Here is a 23,870-nt window from a genome sequence, read left to right on the forward strand (position 1 = left end):
AACGTGTAGCTGGTCTCACTTCCCTGCTCCCAATCTTCTAGTTAGGTCAACCATCAAACACATCCATCCTGCCCTCCCTGGCTGCCCCCCACCCACTGAGCTTTCTCTGTCTCTACACACACTCATGTTGTGGATACAGGCTGACCTGGAAAAGAAAAATAAAAAAAACCCAGACACATACACTGCACACCTCAGGGTCATTGTGGAACAAACACTGCCGTGTCTGCATGCCCTCTCTTCTTTCCCTGATGTCAATTAATGGCTGGCGGTAATTTCACCTGACAACCCGAGTGGCGGCACGAGGCTCACCGAGATGTCACGGCGATGACCTTTCTGGCCCACAGCCCCGCTTTTCTAATAAAGAATCTCACAAACCCACAGCAACTTCCTTTGTACTTTGTTAATGAGTTATTGATTTGAAACAATGTCCTGGCAAATATTGTCAGAGCAGAATGACCCCGTCAAGGTCATGTTGTTTTATTGTATAGTCTGTGCGCGCTAATCTGCTCGTGGCCTGACATGTACGCTATAGTTTTTACCCTTCCTTCACCTCCCTACCCCTTTCACTTACTCTTCCTCCTCTTATATCACATAGAACATCCTCTATATACACTGTCAAGTATGGAATAATAGCGCACATACATACACACGCGCACAGAGACCCACACTTACATTCACACAGACGGTTTTCCCCTTTCTTATTAGTCTGCCGCATTCTTTTTTTCCCCCTCACACATCATTATATTCCCAATTCGCCACAGCTCCTATACCTGTTAATTATCCACAATGCCGCCATCATTTTCACATCTCCACTGCTAATTTGCTTCATACTTTCCTTTCTTCCCCTTTTACAGAGCCATGGACTTCCAGACAGCTTCTAGCCATCCTCTCTCTCTCTGTCCTAGCGTTAGAGAAGTAAACAAGAACAAAACTGAGACCAAGAAAAAGTAAAACAGACATCGGTGCCAAACGCTTTTGAAAATGCTGTTCGAAACAGGGGTCATTTATCCCATTTTTGGCAATGTGTCGATGCACAGTCATCACCAATCACAAGGACACACACTCTTTACACACTGTGGCTACTGATAACCTCTGTGCGCAGAGCAAATACAGACTTATGTACTTTACTCACTTAATGTTTAATCATCAAGCTAAATGAAAGCAATCATGTACTCATGTCTGGTTCTGATCAGGACATATTAAAACATTTAAGGCTCGGTGCTTGTAGTAGACTTTCTTTGTAGGTGACTTAATGGAGGCACCATGCGGAAACTAGGATGTCCAATAGATTTGCACGCCTAGCTTTTCTTCGATTTTTGCATTTTTGTATTTGAAAATGTTTACTCATTTACAGTATGTACTTACACACCTAGTCTGCTTCCAGGTTCAACTTTTGCTCCTGAGGGACAAGACCGTTTTATTGAGTTATAAATGTACTATACTGAACTGATCTAACCTGCATGTGCTGTGACGGCCCTTCTTTTTGTAGTGTTGTGTTCAGCATTTTGAATTGCGAATCATTATTTATTTTTCATAGTTTGGCCAGTGCAAACTTTCTAAGCGCAACATTTCTTACCAACTCTGATCCTCTACATTCCTTCTTGTCCACAAAGTCTTTTGCTTCACAAGCTCTGTGCCTCATCAGATGTAGTCTAGTCCAGTTTGGTTTCAATAGAGGAAGAGGGGGAGGTGGAAAAAGTATCACGGCGGTCTGAAGTGTTTGTTTGTCAGAGTGTGTTGTGTATTGTTGTTGTACTCATTGTTTCCTGGGTTGGGTGGACACTGGGTTTGTGTTGGCATCAGGGGCTGTTATTCCTACGGCAGTACCTTCCACTTTATTCCGTCTCCTTTGTCCCTGCTTCTCATTATAGTGAGTAAACAATCTGTGTACGATTATTAACAATAAATGCTGCATAAATTGCAGGTATTTGTGTAGATCTTTACGTACGAAATCAGGGTGTTAGACATTAAAATGCTTCCATAGATTGCTGTGTCAGCCCACTGACCATTTCCGTGGACTTGCATTTATAAACATATTGTTTACATACATATTATCTGATTCATAATTGTCTGTCTAACTGCAACAGACTGTGTCTGCAGGCAATTTAATATGCATGTTTTGTGGGTTTCTCACAGTACTGGGAAACTCAACATGGGCCACAAAGCTTTTATTGAATTTACTTTATATTATCATTGGAGCCTGACTGTTTAACAACTATTGAAAGCCATTCATCATCAAACAATTGGACGATTTCAGGTTTACGATGTAAGTGAAATTCAATAATTGGACTGTGCAATTCTAACTAATGCTGGCAGGTAAAATTTCTAACTCCGGTTTAGAACTTAAAAAATGTGTAAAGAGTTTTCTTTATTTCTATCAAGATTTTTATGTCATCATTATTTATATCAGTTCAGCCGTGTCAGTTGTGGAGACTATCTTGGGAGGAAAATTGGACTTTATATCATGTGAGGGGACAGTATGGGTTACTGTCTACTCTGTAAACACACAAACAGCTCTCTTCCTCACTTTCCCTTGACAGTCATGGCTGAAGGATGCTGGCAACAGGTGTGCAGTTGGGACAATCTTCTGACAGCCCTGGCACACACACACAACCACACATACAAATTTAACTTATTTATGTGTGTGTGTGCGCGCATAAGCCAGTTGGTGACAGGAGGCTGGTCTCGCAGGGCGGTGCGCTCCACTGCAGCTAATTAACCCCAGGAAATAATTGCAATATGCAAATGTTGTTTAGATAATTCACTATACACTGCCATGCCAGGTAGTCGTCACTCACTCTGTGTGCCGCTGAGGGTGAAGACAGAAAATATGTGTTAGTGTTTTAGGCGGGGTGATGGGAATGGAACAAAATGGAAATGGAGGCGTTCCAGCTGCTATTATGAAGCTTTTATATCATTTACCTATAAATATATAATCAGACAATGGCTCCGTCTTTCAAAGTGAAGATGCAATTGCCGCACAGCCATCTTGGTTGGTGTCGGGTGCAATTACAAAGGTGGTGGGGAAGAACAAGAGGTACCAGTAGCTGGAAGAGAGGGAAGGAGTTAATGAAACGGGCCTCTCTGATGAAGGGCGACATGGCGAAGGGGAAAGCGACGAGGCTTCAAAAGACTTTGATGTCGCAGCCTTTCAGACAGACATCTCTGTCTCTGCCTGCCCTCCCACCCACCCACACAGAGACAAACACACGTATAAACACACACTCTCGCACTCGTAGCCCTGATGGCAGGAGGGCAGGCCAGAGTATTCATTGCTTGCGCTTGCATCACATCCAGCGAGTTGAGGCGGCTGCTGACACGATAGCCGCCCTCATGCTAATCTAGTGGCAAACACAAACACTCTGACAGGTTAATTTACTTCCGGACAAACACGGCAACAAAAACACATCAAATGGTGCGCACAAACTTTTGTGCAGAGGAATTACACTGCAAAATAGAGATTAATTAATAGGATTTTGAGATGTACTATTAAATTGTATAAAATATTGTTTGGGAGAAAGTAATACAACTGTTTGAAATCGGCTAAAATCGTCTTAAATGTTATTTGACCTCTAACCTTTTACCTAAAGAGAAATAATGCTAAGACAATAACTTTTTATACCTATCATGTGGTCATTAATTTTGAAATGCAAACAATTTTAGAAAAGTCATTATCAGCCAAAGGTAAATGTGTCCTTTACTCTCAATATCGATGGTTATAGAATCATATTTCATGGTCTGATTCTCAATTAGCAATTTCATTGCCGGACATTTCTTGGGAAAAAAAAAATGGAACCTGCCAGCAAAATTACAGCATTCTGGCTGACTTGAGTTAAGTCCCCCCCCCCAGTTTAATGATCAAACCAGAGCTACCTAAACATTGTCTCTGTTGTTTACCAAATATTTTCATCTACCATATATTTTTTCATACTGCTGATGCCTTAAGTATTATCTTACAAGATTTTTTTTTTACCCTTTCCCAAAAACACTGAATTAGACAGTGTTTCATGAATTAAACAGTGTTTCAAACCTTTTGACTGGTATTAGGTGTTCACTTACTTCCTGAACTGTACATTCCAGGGTCACACCTTGTTCATTAGACCAGGTGTGTTAGTGATCTACGGTTACACGTGTTCGCTTCTGTGAGTTGTGCAGAAACGCATTGTTTATTTTTATTGCCAGGCAGACAGTTTGATAGGAAATCAAAGTCTCAAATCAATGTCACAAGTTCATTAATGGATGCCCTTTTCACTCGTCTCCTTTTACTATTGTTCTTTGCAGCACCGAATAAGTGTTTACATCTCTTTTTAATTAAACATGTCAACTTGTTTACAATGTACGCAGTGACCATAAAGGGACCAAGGTAAAATGCGTGCAGTCATTCTTAGTGTGTGCTATTATGCGTCTGATGATTTATGTTGTGTTTCTTCATGTGTACTTTACATGTATGAGCTGTCCTTTTGTTTTTGTTTTGACCTTCCCAAGTGTGTGGTCGCCACTGGCGTATAGATAGGCCATTGATTCAGCAACCAGTTACAAATTAAGATTTAAACGTTACCTCTCCGAGCTTATTGAGTTTTACATTTAGGGCATTTGCAATATGCAAGACTTATTGATTGACTAAAGGGTGGCTCTTTATAGATATCTCCTCAGGCAACCACTTTTTTTTTTAAATTTCTCTTTTGTTTCCTGTTACTGTAGCATATAACACATCCATTGTTTTTTCATTTCATGTATGATCGACTCAATCGAGGTTTGTCAACATTAAAAGATGTATTTTCTCACAGTCCATAACTAAAAAGTGTGTTTGCCTTTTGCAGGAAAACAGCTCCTCTGAGGAACACGTGCTGTATGTGTGGGATCACTTTGTAACCAAAGCTGCTGCCAAGCATGTCTTCATCGTGGCCCACAGCTACGGAGGGCTGTCCTTTGTTGAGCTGGTCAGTGTGTTTTGTTTTTTGTTTTCTTTCCCCTGCTTCACAATCTCACTAAAAGTATAACATAAGGTTGTGCTACGAGTTCAATTCAAGATGTTATTTATCTTTAACAAGCATAACATTGTCATAACAAGAATTATGTGGAATTGTACAAGTAAGACTCTGGCTTTTATCACATTTTAGGGCACACATCTGCTGTAATTGTAGGAACTTATTTAGTGGGACAACTCAAATTGTCGGAAAAAAGTAACCCCTAGAAAGAATATTAAAAAATCAAATTAAATGGGCAGTAATAGTATAATATAACCTAAATAGCTGTGCCAGTGCCAGACACCTGAGGGAGTCACGTAGTAGAGTACTTGTTCAATTAGCAATTTGTTTTGTCCTGTCCTTGGGCTCCATTCAACCACTAGATAAAGAATTGACTTCCTCCAATAAATTCTGCCGGGATGGCAGAACTGTGGTACTGTTACGGACATGCGGTTTCTTCAGCCTTGAGAGTTGGTATGTTGAAATATAATAGGAGAAGAAGTGATATCGTCATTTACATTGCTGACATGTTTCACTTGTCAGCTGTGATAAGCTCTATTGCTTCCTGTGAGCTCGACAGGATATGTATGGAACTGGAGGGATTGTTTTCCTAATGATTTTGTAATAATTCTTTTTTCATGCTGATCATCCCTTTCTCTTGCATTGTAATTATTATTAGAGGCTCAGCACCTGCAATAAGAATACTTTTTTTTTTCCCATAAAAAAGAAAAGCTATATTGCGGAGAGACGCACTCTGAAGGTTACTTGCTTGCCAAAATGACGAGGTGACTGTAAACGCCACTACCGTGGGCACTCCTCCGATATCGATCTAGAGTGGAGCCCGTAGCTGACCAAACATGATCACAGGGTAACAGAGTTTACACTTGAAATTCCAGTTTACTACAATAGCGCTTTGGTTTGTCCTCGCAAAAATTGCTTGCGTGCGTTGTCACTCTTGTGTGAGGTGGAGACTGTCTTCTGCAGGTACGGTCAACAGATTCAACAAGACTGGCCAAGCAATCGGTCAGTCAGCTCACAGGCACTCCTACAAGACACATGGTTGTCTTCCAGCGCCACATTGACCAGTGAGGGCAGGGCAGGAGTTGTAATCCACTCTTGCCCAGGAATTGAAAACCACTTCTGCCCTGATTGTTCTATGTTGTTACGGGAGCCAATCATGTGTCTTGCCCGTGTTCTACTTTTCGCATATTTCACTTTCCGCAAGGTGTTTTCAGTCCCCACTAAACAAAGAAAAATGATGGACACTGTAATGTGCTGAATATTCATACAGTTTGGGACTAAGTTATTGTTTAACGCTCAGTTCATTGTTGGCATAGGTGTCAGAAAATAACAGCAACACAAAAACTATCCAATGAGAACTTTGGTTGGGACTTTGGGTTATGGCATACAAAGAGTCTCAATGGCTTCATGTCACCATCGAGATCTGGATCTCAAAATAGAACTTTGTAATTTCCCCTAAAAGGATAGAATCGTCAGTTTGCTCTAGTATTTTGCTTGTCTTTCCTTGATAATTTATAATACTTTGTTTCGATAAAGTTAACTGACTGCAATATTCGGTGTAGTTAACAACTGTGCAACAAAACACCATCATGATACCTTAGTACCTTACTGTTTTGACATTTCCCAACATATTGAGTTCATTTCTTAAAATGCAGTGGTCTTTTGAGGGAGCTGTAATGTTCTCAAAACAAAACAAAAAAAAAAAAAACAATTGTTTTCAAAATATCAAACTTCATTAGATAAATCAAAGTCTAGTAACTTTGTTATGGCATTGGCATAAGGTAACTCTGAACTTGTAGTCAGACTGTTTTAATGTGATCTCTGCAGATCACAATGGAAAGGTCTGAAATGCTTTGTGATGAATTTGCCACTTATTTTTTTTCTTTATCATTATCATTTGTTGACCAATTCATCGTATGAAGATTTTTCATCTTAGAACTTGGCAAGTAGGCATAGTTAGTGCAACAGCCTTTGTATGATGAATGAGTTAATTCAGGTAATCAGACTGTTTCTGCTTTGGTGAAAATAAGGATTCGCCGCTCAAGTCAGTTCCTTTGTTTTTGACATTTCGCAAGTCTTTTCTTAGCAAGGGGAGAAAATATAACCAGAATACACCTAGTGGACCATTGAAGGTGGTCACTTGTCCCACTGGGGTTTCCTGAAATATTTTATTCCTCATATATTTACCTCGCTTATTTTTCCCCCTGGTATTTTGGAACTTTGATTTGGCTGTTAAATATTCATGTATTGCTTTGTCCGTGACAGCAACACAATCGCTTGGGCTCTTCGACTGTGTGTTGACAAATTGTATTCATGCTACTTTGTATCCCTTCTTTCCTTGTGTGTTTCCCTCACTCAGCATCTCAGTGTATTTAAAGGCTTCTGCAAGGTTCTCAGTAATGTCATCGTCAAGTAAGAACCCTGTTAAATCACGCACATGCAGGTCTATGCATATGTGTGTATAAATACATTACCTAGTACTCATGCACTACAGGGAAGATTATTTCAAGACAAAGAGCTGAAAGATATCCTTTGTTCATTTTAAGTGACAGTGTTGGTAAATGCCACCGCCAAGTTTCCCTCGAGGCCCTACCAGCCTCTGTTCTCTATTATTGTTGTGATTCCTTGACTCTTTCCAACCTGAAACTAATTGGGAACACTGATACACAGTCGCAGCTCTTCCGAGCTCTTTGACATTTTAGCCAAAAGCACTCAAGCCTTGCTGCGGATGCCGAAAGATCACATGCACAAATACACAAGATTTAAAGCAACGAGTATTTCCTTTCTACATTTGTGTGTCTCACTCTTCACTCCCACTGACTCACTGCACTTATAAGCACACGCTGGCATACATACACCATCTACTTAATTGAGGAAAAATTGGTCCAGCGGGATGGGAAGTATGTGTGTGTTGTGTGTGTGTGTGTGTGTGTGTGTGTGTGTGTGTGTGTGTGTGTGTGTGTGTGTGTGTGTGCGCGCGTGTGTGTGTTGTGCTGAGCCTTGCGGGATGAACTGTTCGACACATGAGAAGACCCAGAGAAAACAAGCTGTCTGCGGGTTAATTACTGCTCCCCTTTGCAGTTAATAAATACATTTCTGATCAAGCCTATCAAAAGGGCCCGCTGTTAATTTCTCCTGCTCGCTCCCCATGCTCTGGAGCATGTTAACCCCTGTGTGGTGTGCTCAAGAGTTTCATTGCAATTTGATTTCATTTTAAAAACACTGCGTACGGACTAATTATAGATACATCAAAGAGGAGCTAACTGCCTTTGACTGTGAATGGAGAAAAAGGAGCTACAGGGCGAAAGACTGCTTGCTCTTTCTGCTTCACCCCCACTATTTCTTCACCCTTTTACCCTTGCACACATTCCATCTGTGCATTTAAGTTAACTGTTGCAGCTCTCTTTTTCTCCTTTCGTTGCCACTTTGAAAGATGCCGCCATAGAAAAGAGGCAAGTTTAGTATAAAAGGATAAAAGGCAAGTATTGAAAAAAATCTTGCAAGGAGCTGATTTTTTTTTTTTTTTTAGTTTTGTTTTGTTTTGTTTTATTCTCACATGAGTATCTCTTTGGCTATGTGAATGATTTACTTATGTAGGCTATGTCTTATTGTAATGCATCAAAAACATTCATTCGCTTTATTGTGCTGGCAAATGGAATCAGAGATGGGTATGTCCTCCATTTCTTTCAAGAAAGAAACAATACGGTGACATCACTTACAAAAGAACAACATACATGAACATATAGTTTTATTTTGTGTGTATTTTGTTTATTTCGTTTGTGATATTCAACTCCTAGGCACAAACGGAAATGTTTCAGTACATCTGTCACGTGTCTGAGTCAATTATGAATAGGGTTGAGTTTTATTATTTGCTATTTATTGTAAAGAGGTTTTACCAAAGCGAGCCATTTCGTCACCAAAGCGAACTGACCCAAAGTCCACCTTAAGTGGACATTAAGCATCTGCGTTTTTAGCATGTGTTTTATGACGCAAAGCCCTAAAAACAATACACGGACTAAGCATGGACAAGAGGGTTTACGTCTGTCAATCATGTCAGTAAAGATGCCCCTTTTCAAGCTATTTTTACGAGGGCTGACATCATAAAACACTCGCTGAAAGTGCGGAAGTGCTCGCGGAAGCAGGGTGTTCCTTCAGCGACGGCTCAATTTGGTGACGGAATGCCCAGCTCTGAAGCGCAATATAAAATGCCTTCGGCAAGCCTTCCTTGAGTTTCCCTATATCTAGGTACACAGTAGGTACACAGGTTTATTTCCCATTTTCCCATCTAATGTAAGAGCCACTGGTATCGATAAATGAACAGAAATATATTTGTGGTGAAATTGAGTAAACATTTGGAATCACTGCCTTAAACGTTACATATACAGTATGATCTGTCTTGGGTTGAGTAAGCTATGCTGCTATATTCACGTTAATTTAGTTGTGGTTAAACTCGGTTTGCATTTGTATGACCATTACACATTGTCTTTACAGTGAATGAAGATTTATTTATCTATTCATTTCAATTTCAAAGAGATTTGACTTGTTTAGATTATTTCAGTTCCAATGATTGACCCTAAACTTGTCACTGTATGTGGTTTGTGCAGTAGTGTTATTGCATATTATTGACACTCATTGATTGTCACCAATGATTTTTACTTAGAAGGCAAGCCAAATATATGTAAAATGTATTTCAATGTTCTGCATAGTGATGAGTTTTACATTAAAAAAAAACCATACTGATCTCAGCAGCACAACCACAAAAACCAAGAAGCCATCTGTACCGTGTCTTTTCATCCATTTTCATTGCCAGGAGTGGGTCTGAACATCGGTGTCGGCGATCGTGTTCCGGAAGATTTGTCTATCCCACTCTAACCTATGCGCTCACAAAGTGGAAAAAAGAGCAGTTTTATTGGAAAGGATGTGGTAGCCTTATATAAGATCTTATATAAGAAGGCATCTGTCAAGTGTGTGGGTGCCAACCAGCCAGCTGCTGCAAAAGCCCCTCAAAGTATAGAAATGAGGATACATCATCTATGTTGAACAAACTGGCCAAATGGCTTTGAGACACTTTCTGCATGGAGCCAACCATTTTTTTTTTTTATTCCCACTTGTCCTGTTGTGTATAAAAACGAACAAGTATGAGTAGTTTAAAGGTCCGTTTTCCACCCAAGACGAGTGGATGCCGCTAGTCGTGAGTGAGTCAGCCTAACTCGGAGAAGTTAGTTCTCCTTAGCAACACTGTTTTCTTTTCTCTTTTTCTGTTTCATACTCATTTCTTTTGTCCTTGCGGAGCCTCCCTCGCCCGGCCGGGGTGACCCTCGGGGCAGCAGCCGGGCCAACTCTGCCCTCTGTGCAGGACTCTTGCTTCATGACTGGCATGGTAACAGCCTGCTGTCTTAACGCTTCTGCTCCTATTTTCCTTCTTGCTTTCATTTAATAAGTACTGGGATTTATTTTACTATCATTTATTGATTGGGACATTTTATGTTTAAGATCACCTCCAACATTTTAATTTCCTCTATGTCTATTTATCTAATCAGAACATCAGAGTTAATTGAGTCATGGAAGACACAAAGCCTCATATGAGAGCAAATGCAAATTACGTTACACCAATCTCTCAACAAAGCCGAGATTAATGAACTTGTAATGGGATTTTCTAGGAAACGCTCAATAAGTATTAAACTAAGACTTTTTTTGTATGTCTTTTTGTCGGAAGTTGTCCATTTCCAACCTGCTTCCTGTGTTTTTTCCCACCTAGCCTAAGCACATCCTGTACTAAGCTCGCCGCTCAATGCACAGGCATGAGACTGGAGGATCTTTTTTTTTTCTTACATGACAAATATAGTCAGACTGTAAAAAGGTTTTTTCCTCAAAATGTATTTTCCCAAATGTGCCAAATGAAATGGACAACTATGTCTGAATACATATCGACCTAAATGTAAGGTGGCACCTTAATGCCCAATGTTGGAAATTTACTTCTTATTTTATAAGTTTAAAGCACATTTTACTAAGAAGCAGTTCATCAACATTTTCATTTTTTTTCCTACTGCTAATACAAATGAAGAAAGGCATAAACATTCATTTATCACATCTTTAATTAATTGTCAATCTGGCTCATAACATGGACATTTGAAAGTTTGTATTTTGATTTGGAAAAGCTTTTTAATTCCCTTTGAAAACTGAATGTGTAAAACAAGCAAACTGTGCGGAGAAAGATGAACAGGAAATCTCTTCATTTAATGTTTATATGCACATCTCAACCACCCTCGAACGTCTAGAGTGCTATCATGTCTATTGCTTCAGGAGGGCTAAAGAGATGTCTTGTTCTTTTTTTCCCCTTTTTTTTTTTAATCTCAAGGTTTTTTTTTTTTCTTTTTAGCTAGCGGGCTTGCAAGCGGTGCAGCATTGTGTCGTTTCCTGTGAATGTGTCCATCTGCGTGTGCCGATGTGGGTGTGTGTCTGTCTTTTTGCGCGAGTGGCTACACAGATAGTCTGCGGGCTTACCTGAGCCTGCATGTGTGTATTGATGTGCATTTATACGCATGCGCACATCTGTGCGTGTGCGTGTGTCAGTTGTAGCCTGGAGAAGCCTGCATCATCCTAAACAGAACAGCTTGGTGGTTAGCAGCTATCAGAGCCACGTTAGGGGAGAAAAAGAGGAGGAGAGGGTGAGAGGCAATGATAAATGACTGGGGCACACTAGCAGAAATTAGTGGAGCCATATGCAAAGCTGTGGCGTTTTGTCTGATGTGAAACAAAAGGACCACCATGACAAAAGTGCCTGCCGGCCCTCACAGCGGGGCGGCAGCCCTCAGGACAGACATCATCAACACTGAGAAAATGTGTGTGCGTGCGTGCGTGGCTACATTCTTGCCTGAATGTGTTAATGCATGCGTATCATGCGCGGCGCTTCTTTCCAGACCTGTCTATAATGTGTATATTGTCCCCTCTGTTTTTTGTGGGTCGCTCATAATGACATACACGCCTAGCTCTTTGTACGCAGCGGAAAGACAGGGTTTCTTCCTCACCGACGCTACAGCATATTTGCTCTATTAACCGAGTGAAATATAGACATCTAATTTCCTTGCCAATGAATAGGCATCTTAGAGAGCGTCTCTCCTCTTAACATAAGGATGTAAATTGAACTGTTTAAATGTCACGGCTTGCAAGCTGATTTGATTTGAATTGAGTTGCTTGTTTCTGGAGAAAAGACCTCCCTTGCCAGACCTTGGCGGTGCTGGCTGCCACAGATAGACCAAGGTCTTTCTTTTTACCTCAACAACACATTGTAGAGCTTCTGAATTCTTCTATCTGCTGTGATTATGTACAAATGGCCTTCATTTGCCATCCATTTCAAAGCTGTAGTGCTGCATTGTGACTGGAGGCAGATGACGCAGACCAAATTACAGCGGGTTTGCCGCCTGAAAAGGATACTCTCACAATAGGCTTTGTGAAGTATTCCCTTCAATACAACGCCATTATGCTCACCTTTGTTGGTGTTTCTCTCTATGTTTTGGGAGCTTCCATGCTTTCTAGATTACATTTGTAGTGCAAAGGGGAGGGATGGGGGTTTGGAATCATTTGTGAGTCTTTCAATATCGCCGTGAATTGTATGTTGTGTTTTGTGTTGGGTTTGTTTTTTAATTGAGCCTATTTCGCATGTTTATGACCGTGTGTGCTTACAAGGAAATCATGGCTCATTAAAAAGTATCAATGCAAAAGTGTTTTTTGATGACACGTGTCGTAGTGTGTGGCCCACTCAGGTATTGCTTGTGTGTCCGTGCTTTCTCAATGTGTCCATATCTGGATTGTTTGTGTGATGTGAGGAGCAGGATTTGGGCCCAGAATGAGATAGGGCATGGAGGTGGAAAAGCCGAAAGTTCATCCATCTATCCATTCATTCATTTATTCATTCATTTCTCAGCCGCTTATCTTCATGAGAGTCATCCATCCATTTCTCAAACACTTATCCTCACACGAGTCATGGTCATGCTGCAGCCGTCTTTGAGCACAAGCCTGTATACACCCCTAACTGGTTGCCAGCCAATAGTAGGACACGCACACAATCATTCCTTTCACACAAACATACTTAGTAAACATTTAGAATGGTCACTATTCAATGCATGTTTTTGGAATGTGGCAGGAAACCGAAGTACCCAAAGGAAACCCACGCAGGCAAGGGGACTACATACAAACTCAACAAAGGAACGCCACAACCAGAACTGAAACTGACACAGGAAGGCCCGCCCTTCTCTTGTGAGGCAGATGTGCTAACTAGTCGTCCACCGTGCCGCCTAAGCCGAATGACTCTACACGCAAAAATCCTGGACTTGGAAACTAGACTACTAGAGAGACATGTCTGACATGTAAGCTTGTGACCTCAACGACAATTTGCCGAATTGTTCCCGAGAACCTAAGAGCTTAAAAACCGGCAGATATAACTTCTTTATGACACAATGAAGAAAACGAAACCAACGAACCAACCAGTCACAACAATAAATACTGGATCTGATACTACAAAGACAATAAATAAGATAAATACATAAATAAATGACAAATACAGTTTACGAATACAAATACATGGCCATTGAGACAAAGGTAACAAATACATGATCATAGCAACTGCAAAGCTGATCACAACCATTTCAGTCACTAAATACGATATGTTGGTTTTCTTGTACACCATATTATATCAGTGGCTGGAGGCATTTATTTACTTAAATACAGCCCAGACAGTGGCAGGCGTTTAATTTGAAAGCCGATGGCTATTGGAGATGGGATTTTTTTTTTTTTTTTTTGCCTGAAAATGGTGGCCATAGCAGAACGTGACTTTGTGAAGTCAGATGAAATCTCACTCTCCGAATTAGGCTAGCAAAGTGGTATCTTTGAGCCTTTTACTGTATATGGTTTGATTACTTCCACACACTTCAAATACGCTTAAATATATTAACTCTCTTAAACTTACTTGAATGCATTTTTCAACTCTTCCACTGACAACGACTACTATAGATTTGAAATATCCATGTTTTACGTAAGGGTTGGTTGTAAATGAGTTTTAAAATATTCTTTAGCTCCTGTTCCCACTCTTGCCCATAAAAAAGGGAATCCAGCACCGTATCTTTAAAGTTAAAATGTTCAAGCTAACCATATAGTATAGCGAATGTAAGTCTGCTCTTTTCAAGCGAACATGTAATGTGAAATATCATAAAGGAAATTAACATTGATGTACCATAATTCCCCAAATATATGACATACAAAAATATGAAGACCAAAAGAAGGTATGTGTCACATTAAAGATTAGATTTCTATTTTTTTTTTGACACCATTCGAGGAAGATTGATCTCAGCCGCATAAGGCGAGTTTTGATGCACAGATGTGCATTTCTATATCACCGTATTCTTACATACAATAATTACCGTAACAGGACGAGCTAGAGGGCAGACGTCTCTTGGCTGTTAGCAGCCAGTGCCTGTTGCAGCTAACAGCAGCATTATTTTCAATAAAAGAAGAGAGCAGGCTGAACCAACATTAGAGTCCATCCTTTTTCACACATAAGAATACAGTAGTGAAACAGAGAAGATCAAGTAAAGGTTTAATGTCTCCAGCTCATTCAATTAATAGTGGCTAAATATAGAGCTGTGTGCACCGGTTACAGAAGACGAGAATGTATTCCATTTAACTCGTTCATTAATTGCGGTCTTTTGACATACAGTATACACACAATAGTGAACATGGTCGAACATTCATAAAATGTTTTTAGTTAAATGTCACTTTGTCCAATGTTATTCGATGGGAATTTTTTGAATAGAAAATGATTTATGAGAATAGGGTACATATTTGTAATAAGAAAAATTCACGGTCGACACGTGAATATCTACAGTACAATATTATGAGATTGGAATTATCAAAATATAAAAACAATTCATATATCTCTGAAGAAAAGAAAAGAGTGAACCCTATCAGGGATGGAACCACCACCCCTTCGCATTGAGAACCGATGCTCTAAGCACTGTACCAAGTAATCAAAGGGGTGATAAATTTCCCATTGAGAATGAATGGGGTTGTCTCCCACTGCGAATGAATGTTGAATTGGTTCGGAGAAAAATATGGAATTATGGAGAAAAAAAAAATGCAGCGTGTGAATTATTGGAATGTTCAGAATGATCCCTAAGGCGAAACAAATGAGGTAAATGTTATGAATGTGAAATCAGAAATCTTAAAATGTGAAATCTTTAATCTGCCATTAAAGTGAATGAGACCATTTATTTAAGAAAAACATGGAATTACGGCAAAAAAAATGCCACGTGTGAATTATTGGAATGTTGGAAATGATCCCTAAGGCTAAACAAATGAGGTAGATGTTATGAATGTGAAATCGGAAAGCTTTAAATGTGAAATGTCTAATCGGCCAGTATAAATAGATGGGACTGTTTATTTGAAAAAAAATAAAATAAAAAATGGGATGATAGTTTCGGTTGAATAAAAATGCTCCCTGCATTTTGTCTGCCTTAACTACCCATTTATTTTACGTACTCTCCAAGTCAAGCTAACAGCTGAAACAAATGCGCATGCTATTCATGACAATATGGCAAAAATTTGGTATGAAAGGCGTAGCTATCACCTATCTGTCGATAGTGGCACAAATAGAATTCCATACTTACCGACTTCACCGCCCTCTCTTTCTCTCTCTGTCATGCTCTTTCTCTCTCGCTTGCTGACGAGGAAGTATTAACGCATTAGCTGAAGTCGCTGCACGTGAATAAATTACCATATTAATTAGCCATGTGTGCATTGCTTATGTGGAGTGAATACAGTAGCAATGAAGTGCTATAGAAAGTAGAATGTGCTCTCTGAAGTGATTTTATTTTTCTATTGAAATTTTTACTGAGGCGCAGCAGATCTATACTGGGGCACGTGCCCAAGTAAAATGTCTGGTGACACAAGTGGTGAGTCTTATACGCAGGCGAGCCCTATATTTGGGTAATTACGGTAATTATACATTTTCTTCACTGAACTCTAATTTCAGACTTGCCCGTATACGGTAAAAACTCATATACATTTTTTTTTTTTAAATCTGTGATGAAGTGCTCATAGCAGAATGGATTCTGCCAAGCTTTCTCCTTTTACACTCTAGAATTTTACAAGTTAAAAGTAATAGATATTGCGTAATTGTATTCACTTTACATTCACTTTAGTTTTCTTCATTTTGGCTTACAAAGGTCATCTGAAGTGTCCAACCACCAAGGGCAATTCAACATCCAATGTGTTTCTCTAATTACATTCACATTGTTTATAAACTAGTAAACTTGATGATTGTATATTTTGTGTTTTGATCCAACTTTATGACTTAAGGCAGACAAGGACCTGCTGCTCTCAGCTGTAACCCAGCAATGGTCAATACGCCTCAGGAATCACTTCCATGTATTGTTTCCATTGTCTCTGCATTTGAATGGTTGTTGTTTTTTTTCCTCTGTATGTCTCCAACTTCTTTGACAGTACTTTGGCCCTGTTTCGTCTGAATTTTGATGTCTTTGTCACCAATTATTAAAAATTTCATGCACAGGTCTTATATTGGTCTGAATCTTAATGGAAACTGAAACCATTGGTACCACTATTATTCAGCAGATAATTGGCTACTTATGACTTTGCTGTAATTTCTATTGTTCATCCTCATATTGTATTGCTGTGGAAAAAGTTAATTGGCAATGTCTGAGCAAGTTGGCTATCTGGTCAAGGGCTCTTAGTTTGTTTGTCAAAACACCGTTGTTACCATGGTGATGTAATAGAACCTCATCTGCGACAAGTATTATCGAGGGCACCATTCATAAGCCTCTCTCTTGTTGCCGTCTTATTTTCTTTGTCGACAAGAGGGATGCGAAATATCAATCTGTTCTCAAGGCTCAAATTATTGTTCGTGAACGTCCCAGCCCATGCCATACCTAAGTATTTCCAGTATTATTGTTGATTATTTTGCACCACTTTGTAATGTAAGAATCTTGGCTCGTTCATAGGAGTTCAGGCAAATCTTAAGGGAGTCTTCATTACATATTTACTGGCTGAGCTGATCTTGCTGTAAGGTCCTACCCTCGTCCCATTGATCTAGTGCGCATGTTCACTCCCGAGGTTATGGGACGTGCTTCCATTTGCATAAGGCCCTGGGCAAGGTTCTTTTTACCATTGATTGGCCTGTCCATGAGCGTCTCGTGCCTCCTCACATTGATCACTTTGTTTTTTTTCCTGGAGACAGTGCTACCCAGAGTTCAGCCGCAGCTCTGGTTCAGCAGACCTGACAGAAGAAGAGGACGGATTGATAATAGAATTTCACGTCAGAATGGACGGAAAAATGTACCTTTAATCTTTTTCATTCGATTTCTTGAATGCACACATTTATGCTGTTTGTGGTACTAACTCCATGAGCAGTCTTTAAAAAAATATGCTCCGATTACTACAATTCGTCCGACCATAATTTCCTAATATCCATCTTTCTTCATCGTAACACTTTTGTTGTTTCTTACTTAAGAACTCCTGAAAAAAAAAAAAATCATCCTGATATTTCTCAATCACATTTCATTGCATATTCTAATAATGGACTATGAGTATCTGAAATACTTTGTCCTGGTCGCCTTTTTTTTTGTAAGTTTGCATTTTTTGGGGTTAAAATAAAAGTGTCCTTCATTGCAACAAAATAGTGTTATTATGTATATTGTCCGCTTAAGCACCGTGGCAGCACAGGGCTCAAACCCCCATAATGCACCTCTTTTCTTTGTTCCTCCGCACAAGAGCAGTATGCCGCTTTGTCTGCCACACTCCAGCTTCCCCTTCAGCTCGTAGCCTCTGAGGCAAGTTCCCGCTCTCTTCACTCTCCTGTTCTTGCGACCTCCCTCTTGCCGTCATTCATTTCAAACAAGCCTTTGACGCCTCAGCTGACTTCGGCAACTTGTCCCTGTGGGCGTCAGTTGTGTTTTCAGCTCTTCTAAATTGACAGAGGTCACGATTGATCTTCTGGCCATCATCGATGGTTTTTGCTCACCTTTTCCCCTCATCATTAGTTATGTTAGTTCATATTTGTCTTTTAGCACTCAGTTTCTGGACAAAAATGTGTAGAACTCCAGTCGTACTTTAAGTGGTGTCTAATTGTGATACTTTGTTTAATTTAAAGGGATTTCCGATGTGGGACATACTTACTTAAAAAGCTGTTTGTGCTTGAGCAAAATTACCTTTTTTTTTTAATTAAAAATAAAATAGCCTTAATGAACTTTATTAACTATGCGTAAGAAAAGCTATTTGTTTTGTTTTTTTATTTATTTGAAGCAAAATATGGCTGCCACATGATTGGAGTGCGTTCTTATGTGATGATATCTTTGGCTTTGCTTGTCATCGTACATTTGCTGGGGCTCGCACCGTTTTTGACAGAAGCGTGCTTAACTTTTTATAGAATTTCATAAGAAAATGTTTCTACGTCTCCCCTCCTTTTTTCTTCTACTCCCTGTCCGCAGCGCTAAAATCTAAACAGGATTTTAAGTATTGTGTGACAGCTGATTTGAATCCAACTATGAACATGCAAATGACATATTGTCCTTTTTAAAAAGTATTGGGGATTTTTTTTTCTGTTCTACTATTTGCATCTGCGTTTTTTTTTTTGTTTTTTTTTTTTGTGCTGGCTTGCTATTCTCCTCATTGTCACATTTCCAGGCGTTCACCTGCTGTGTCTGGGTGAGTCAGATGGTTATGACCCAGGTCACCTTCACCAGCGAGGGAATACGCTCGCTTGACGTGAGCTTTGAATGTGCCACAGATGACATGTTGACAGCTCCAATGAATCGCTTGTCACTTGTCATTTTTCCTCCCCCTCCTTGCTAATTTTTCCTTAAGAACACATTTGATATACAAGAGGAATCCTTAGGACATTTGCAAATTGCCGCTCTGGCATGGCATGCCTTGAATTCATCACATTCAGTCTCGTTTGCTTTTCTGTCCCTCTTGATTGTGAATGGTTTCACTCTGAGCTCAAAGTAGCAAGAAGAAAACATCTTAAGAATTGACAAGAGGGAGCGGCTTTTTCCTGAAAAGCTGTGAGGAACAGCAAGGCGGATCCTGGTGCAAATGTCAGTGAACTCAGTGACTTTAGGGTGGAAGTTTAAATCATCTTTCTCCTATTTTGCCATTCTATTCATATCTTCATTCTCATATTTGGTCCTTCAGTGGCATTCTTTTTTGTTTAGTATGAAAAGTGATTGACAGCAAAGAAAAAAAAATCACCCCCACATCACATTCAGGGGGCTTTCATTTACCCACTTTGTCTCTTAGCTGATCTATGATGGGCCCTACATACTCCATTACTTATAGCAAGCCTGTGTTTGAATTCTTTATGGCATTTTTTTTCCAGGGGCGTGTTTTAGTTATGTACTTGCGGTAAAACATATTTAATTTTTTAAGCCCGGAAAGCTGACAGTGAAAGGAGATGAACTGTTTTATGCGCCATTTTAGGGCTTTATGTGGTGTGAAATACGATGAGGGTTGTAAAAGAGCCAAAAGGACGGTAGAGAGAGGACTGCATAAGGCGAGCAAGGGAGAGACTCAGCGTACTGAGGAGCTTTTGATGTGTTCACTGACTGGCAGTTGGACACTCACTGGAGGGGACGCCATGTTTCATAGTGCAGCACGGCACGCCATATCCTCACCCCAAAAATAAAGTCATCATGCATACGCGTTGTAGATTTTTATGTTTTATGTCGTGAAAATATTCGCTAATCTTCCTTTGTTGTGGTGATTTCATTCAGTAATCTGAATTTAGCTTTTCAAGTTACATCAGATGTTATAATTCCCATATCATTTATGCTTCTGTTTCTCTTAGGGCTAGGTTATGACAGAAAAAAATGTTCATTTATTTTGATTGATTTTGAAATTATGATTGACTTCAAAACTTTAGATTTGTTAGACTAACAAAACTCAACATGAAATATAATTGAAAATAAAAGCCAGAAAATAAATGAGCATCAAGTGAAATTTTAAAAATAAATAAATCTATTGTTATATTACCTGTCTGTCGGTGCTTGATCTCCAATGCAAAAACGTTTCTAGCCAGTTTATAGGGTTTCCATTTAATTCGGCAATATACTGAAAACAAACTATTTCTTGTTTTAAAATATTGAATATTTACATTTTTTGTGTGTTTATTTTTTTCTGTAAAATCCAACCAGGTTTTCATTAAAGTAGCTCATGAAAGGCAAAAACTTATGTACTTTTACAACACACTCACAGAATATAACATAAGAACCATCTTGCTTGTTTCATACATTCTTTTTTTAAGCTGTATACCCTCCACACCAAGTGGAGGACATATAGAATGTACCAGCCATGTTTTACGCACGCTCTTGAACTTTCCTCTCTCCGTTCCTCAGTCCCTGGCCTCTCCACTATTCCTCTTCCCTCATGTGATGCCACTTGTGCTATGACCTCCTCACCGCTCACTACCTTCGCTCTTCAAGTGTCGCTTTGTGTCCGGTGTGTTTGTGCACCGTTGCTTCTAGTAGAGGCTAGTTTATTTGGTCTGGATTCTGTCAAACACTAGGGGGCACTGCCTGTCCTTTGCTACCCTTCTCTTCCCCAGGCTTCAAAACAAGTCTGTTTGTAGATATGTGTGTCTTATGTGTGCTCAGTTTGTTCAATACGAACAAAAAAAAAGTCTGTAATGGATGACACGGAGCTGCTTTCAGACAGGCAGGCAACACCTCTCCTGTGGCCGTCAGGGCCTGCGCTCTGCTCCGCTAGCCCATTTCTCCCCCCACGTCCGCATCCACCATTTCTGCTAGCTGAACGCGGGTCTGCAGGCTAACGGAAAGTCATCTTCTAGACACTTGTGCTCACCTCTAACCCGTAGAGAGCTAGTCTGTATGACAGCCGAGCATCCCCCTCTCTCTCTGCCCAGTTTGGCTCTCGGCCCCTTGGGTCACGCGCCAATGTCTGGCTGCCAGCTTGATACCAAACACTGCTCACCAAGCATGGCATTATACAAACGCAGGAAGGAACAAGTGAATGCCCGCGACCGCCATGTAAAGTCAAAAAAGATTTGAATGTTGAACTTGTCACTTTGTGGGTTTGCAAAAGAAGCATCTTCCCCTCTCGCTCTTCTAATGCCTAACACTTTATCCCCGCCACTTTTTCTGGACTTTTTTTCTCATTTTGCATCATTTATACAACTTTTGTTATTGCACACCACATGTGCACCGGTTCCTTATGGCCACTGCATAATGTGATGTTTTTTCTTTTCCATTCTTGGTAAGCAGACAGATGATGTGGGGTGTTTTGATAGTGCTAATTGGCAGCTCCCATCCAGGCAGTGTGTGGATGGGGTTGGACGACTTGAAGTGCTGCTATTGTTTTGAGGTGTCAAACCCAACACAGAACAAAGAGGACGGGAGAAATGTGCTGTGCTCGTCCATCAGTGTGTTGCAATGGCAAAGTACACACACAAACACTCACACTCATGCGCATCCATACGTATACACATAAATAAATGTCGGCTGTATATGTGCTTGCATGCATGCACATTTGTTCATATGTGCAAAAAATACCAAGTTACCAGAGATTGTCCACGACTCAGACGTATTGCTTACACACACTCTTAGACACACAAACTCACTCTTACACAAACAACCATCAAATGACAAGCTAATCACCGCATTCCAACGTACCTTCTGCGTAAATGCCTTCCGTGAGATAAACTCATAAATATACTGTTTTCCTTTCAAATGTCCTCCACTGAAGGCTCTAATTACCATAAGCCGACGAAGACCTGACAGAGGTGTAATAGTTAAAAAGGTAATTTGACTACAAGTTAGAGTTTGGGTGAGTAAAGGGGTCAGCGCGCTTTCCTCCCAACAGCTCCCTCCTCCCCCGATGTGCCTCTCTGGCTTTAATGGTTTATTCACGCTTTTCGAGGACTTTTTGCATGATTGACTGACAAGGTCTTTTTCCGAAATAGCATCTTCAGTAATGAGAAATAATTGACTCCCTAATCAAAAAGGGGGTTGATGGAAGCCACAAACCTAGCTGTAATCTTCTGTGGCATTTCCAGCAGAAATGACAGTTCTCATAGCTTCAGGCTCTATACCACTTTGATTTAATTGCTTTTTTTAAGATTAATAATATACTTCATAGTGAATTGTGTATCGCAGTGCATACTGTGTATGAGTGTCCCTCATCTTACGCTCAGGCAGTTTAAAATCAACAGTATCTACTGACTATGTATATGACTCAAGCGGACTGCGCTTACTTCATTTGAGGCGTGGCTGCGGTGTTTTAATGATATTATCCCTAGAAATTGTACAGTAATAATTATAATAATAATTATTCTTATTATATTATTATTACTATTTTTATTATTTTGTATTTATTTCTTTATTTATTTTATTGTTCAAATGCAAAGCACCGCAGCATGCCTTTAAGTCATTTAATTGCATCTTGAAATAACTTGCCCTTATGCATTTTAATGAAGAAATGTATTTTACTTCATAATTCAAGTCACAAAATGCGTTTTAAGATGTTCCAGGCTTTGGTTTTTTTAGAGTTCAACAAAGAAACTAAAGAATAAATAATCAAATTAAACTTAATTCACATTATTTGTAATTTTAGGTTGCAGTTGCTAAATCAAAAAATTTTGAATAACATCCAAGTAATGTGATCTATTGTTTTATCCTTGAATCCTTCATCAAATTGTTGATAAAATAAAATCTTTTGAACTGTAAAATGTTTGCTTGATGTGGCAAATTACCTCGTAGCTCTCAGTCGGTCCAATTTGTCACATGTCTTCAACTCTCTTTCTTCTGGAAAGGCTGTTTTAAATCATGGCTAGTGGCAATGAAAAGTTAATTTCAGATTGTTATATATTTCCATTAATTTTAGTCAGCCTCCTGTATTTTTGGCTCTCTTATGGCTTTTTCCCTTGAGTGCATGTGGATGACACAACCTGTTTTTTTAATAATATTTTTTTCTATCCCCAGCAGCACAGAAGACAAGCAAATATTAAGGACCATTAAAAAAAAAAAGCAAAACTTTGTTGCTCAAGTAGTTTTGTCTATTACCCATGATTTTCTGTCGTTCTTTTTTTTTTTTTTTAAATAAGCAAATGGATGGAGGGATGGATATTTGGCAGCCGGTTTCTCCTCATTCGGCGTTGGTTTTGAAGTGGCCCTAGAAGTTAATCCTTCTCGGATCCTCCTCCCGTAGCCTTGATGACCCCTCTCACACACGCATACGCACACTCACACCCAATCGAACCTACACACAGATACACACTGAAACCTGTTTTACCAGTAATTTGCGGAGCAGCAGGCGCCTCCAGATTTGTTGTTTTCTCATTTGGTTCTCCTCTTCCTCCCTCTTCATTCACAGCTAAGGTGAAAATTTGGTCACTTGAGATGTTGCTACCATTATTTTAGTCGTTCCACCTTTTTTCAAACACTACTCATGAGCATAACTTTTTTTGTGTTTGCCCGTTCACAATGACTTACTCTATTTCCATGTTTTTTTTCCCTCTACATTCTTTTAAAGTTTTTCACAAAAAGGACGTGAGTGAAACTTTTGCAAATATTCTCACTGCACATAGCACTTTGGAAATAGAATGCTGCACACCAACTCTGGGCAGTTAGTATGAAGAATCAGTGTGTAACTGTTTTGTATGTGTGTGTGTGTGCGTACGTGTGTGGGTGTGTGTGCATGTACCAGATATGGACAGCGACACTCATGCTGAACCACACATTGTTGCTGCTTTGGCAGAGTGTGAAAACACACTGATTTCTTAAGTGGCAATTATATCATCCTCACCATTAGAAAGGCAGCAGAGAGCAAACATCTGTGCATGTGTGTGTGCATAGTGACTAC

The 23,870-nt window shown here is 39.7% G+C and overlaps 1 protein-coding gene across 2 annotated transcripts in view; it reads left to right on the forward strand.

Annotated features, from left to right (window-relative positions):
• The window catches only part of arb2a (ARB2 cotranscriptional regulator A), a 154,787-nt gene that overhangs the window by 67,247 nt on the left and 63,670 nt on the right, over positions 1-23,870 (forward strand). For both annotated transcript variants that reach the window (XM_088407703.1, XM_088407712.1), the window contains one exon: positions 4,821-4,940. In XM_088407703.1, the coding sequence (XP_088263829.1) occupies positions 4,821-4,940 (120 nt within the window). The remainder of the gene's footprint in view (positions 1-4,820; positions 4,941-23,870) is intronic.

The sequence above is a fragment of the Hippichthys cyanospilos genome, chromosome 1, assembly GCF_059441005.1.
Source record: "Hippichthys cyanospilos isolate Australia breed blue-spotted pipefish chromosome 1, RoL_Hcya_1.0, whole genome shotgun sequence".
Classification (NCBI taxonomy): domain Eukaryota; kingdom Metazoa; phylum Chordata; class Actinopteri; order Syngnathiformes; family Syngnathidae; genus Hippichthys; species Hippichthys cyanospilos.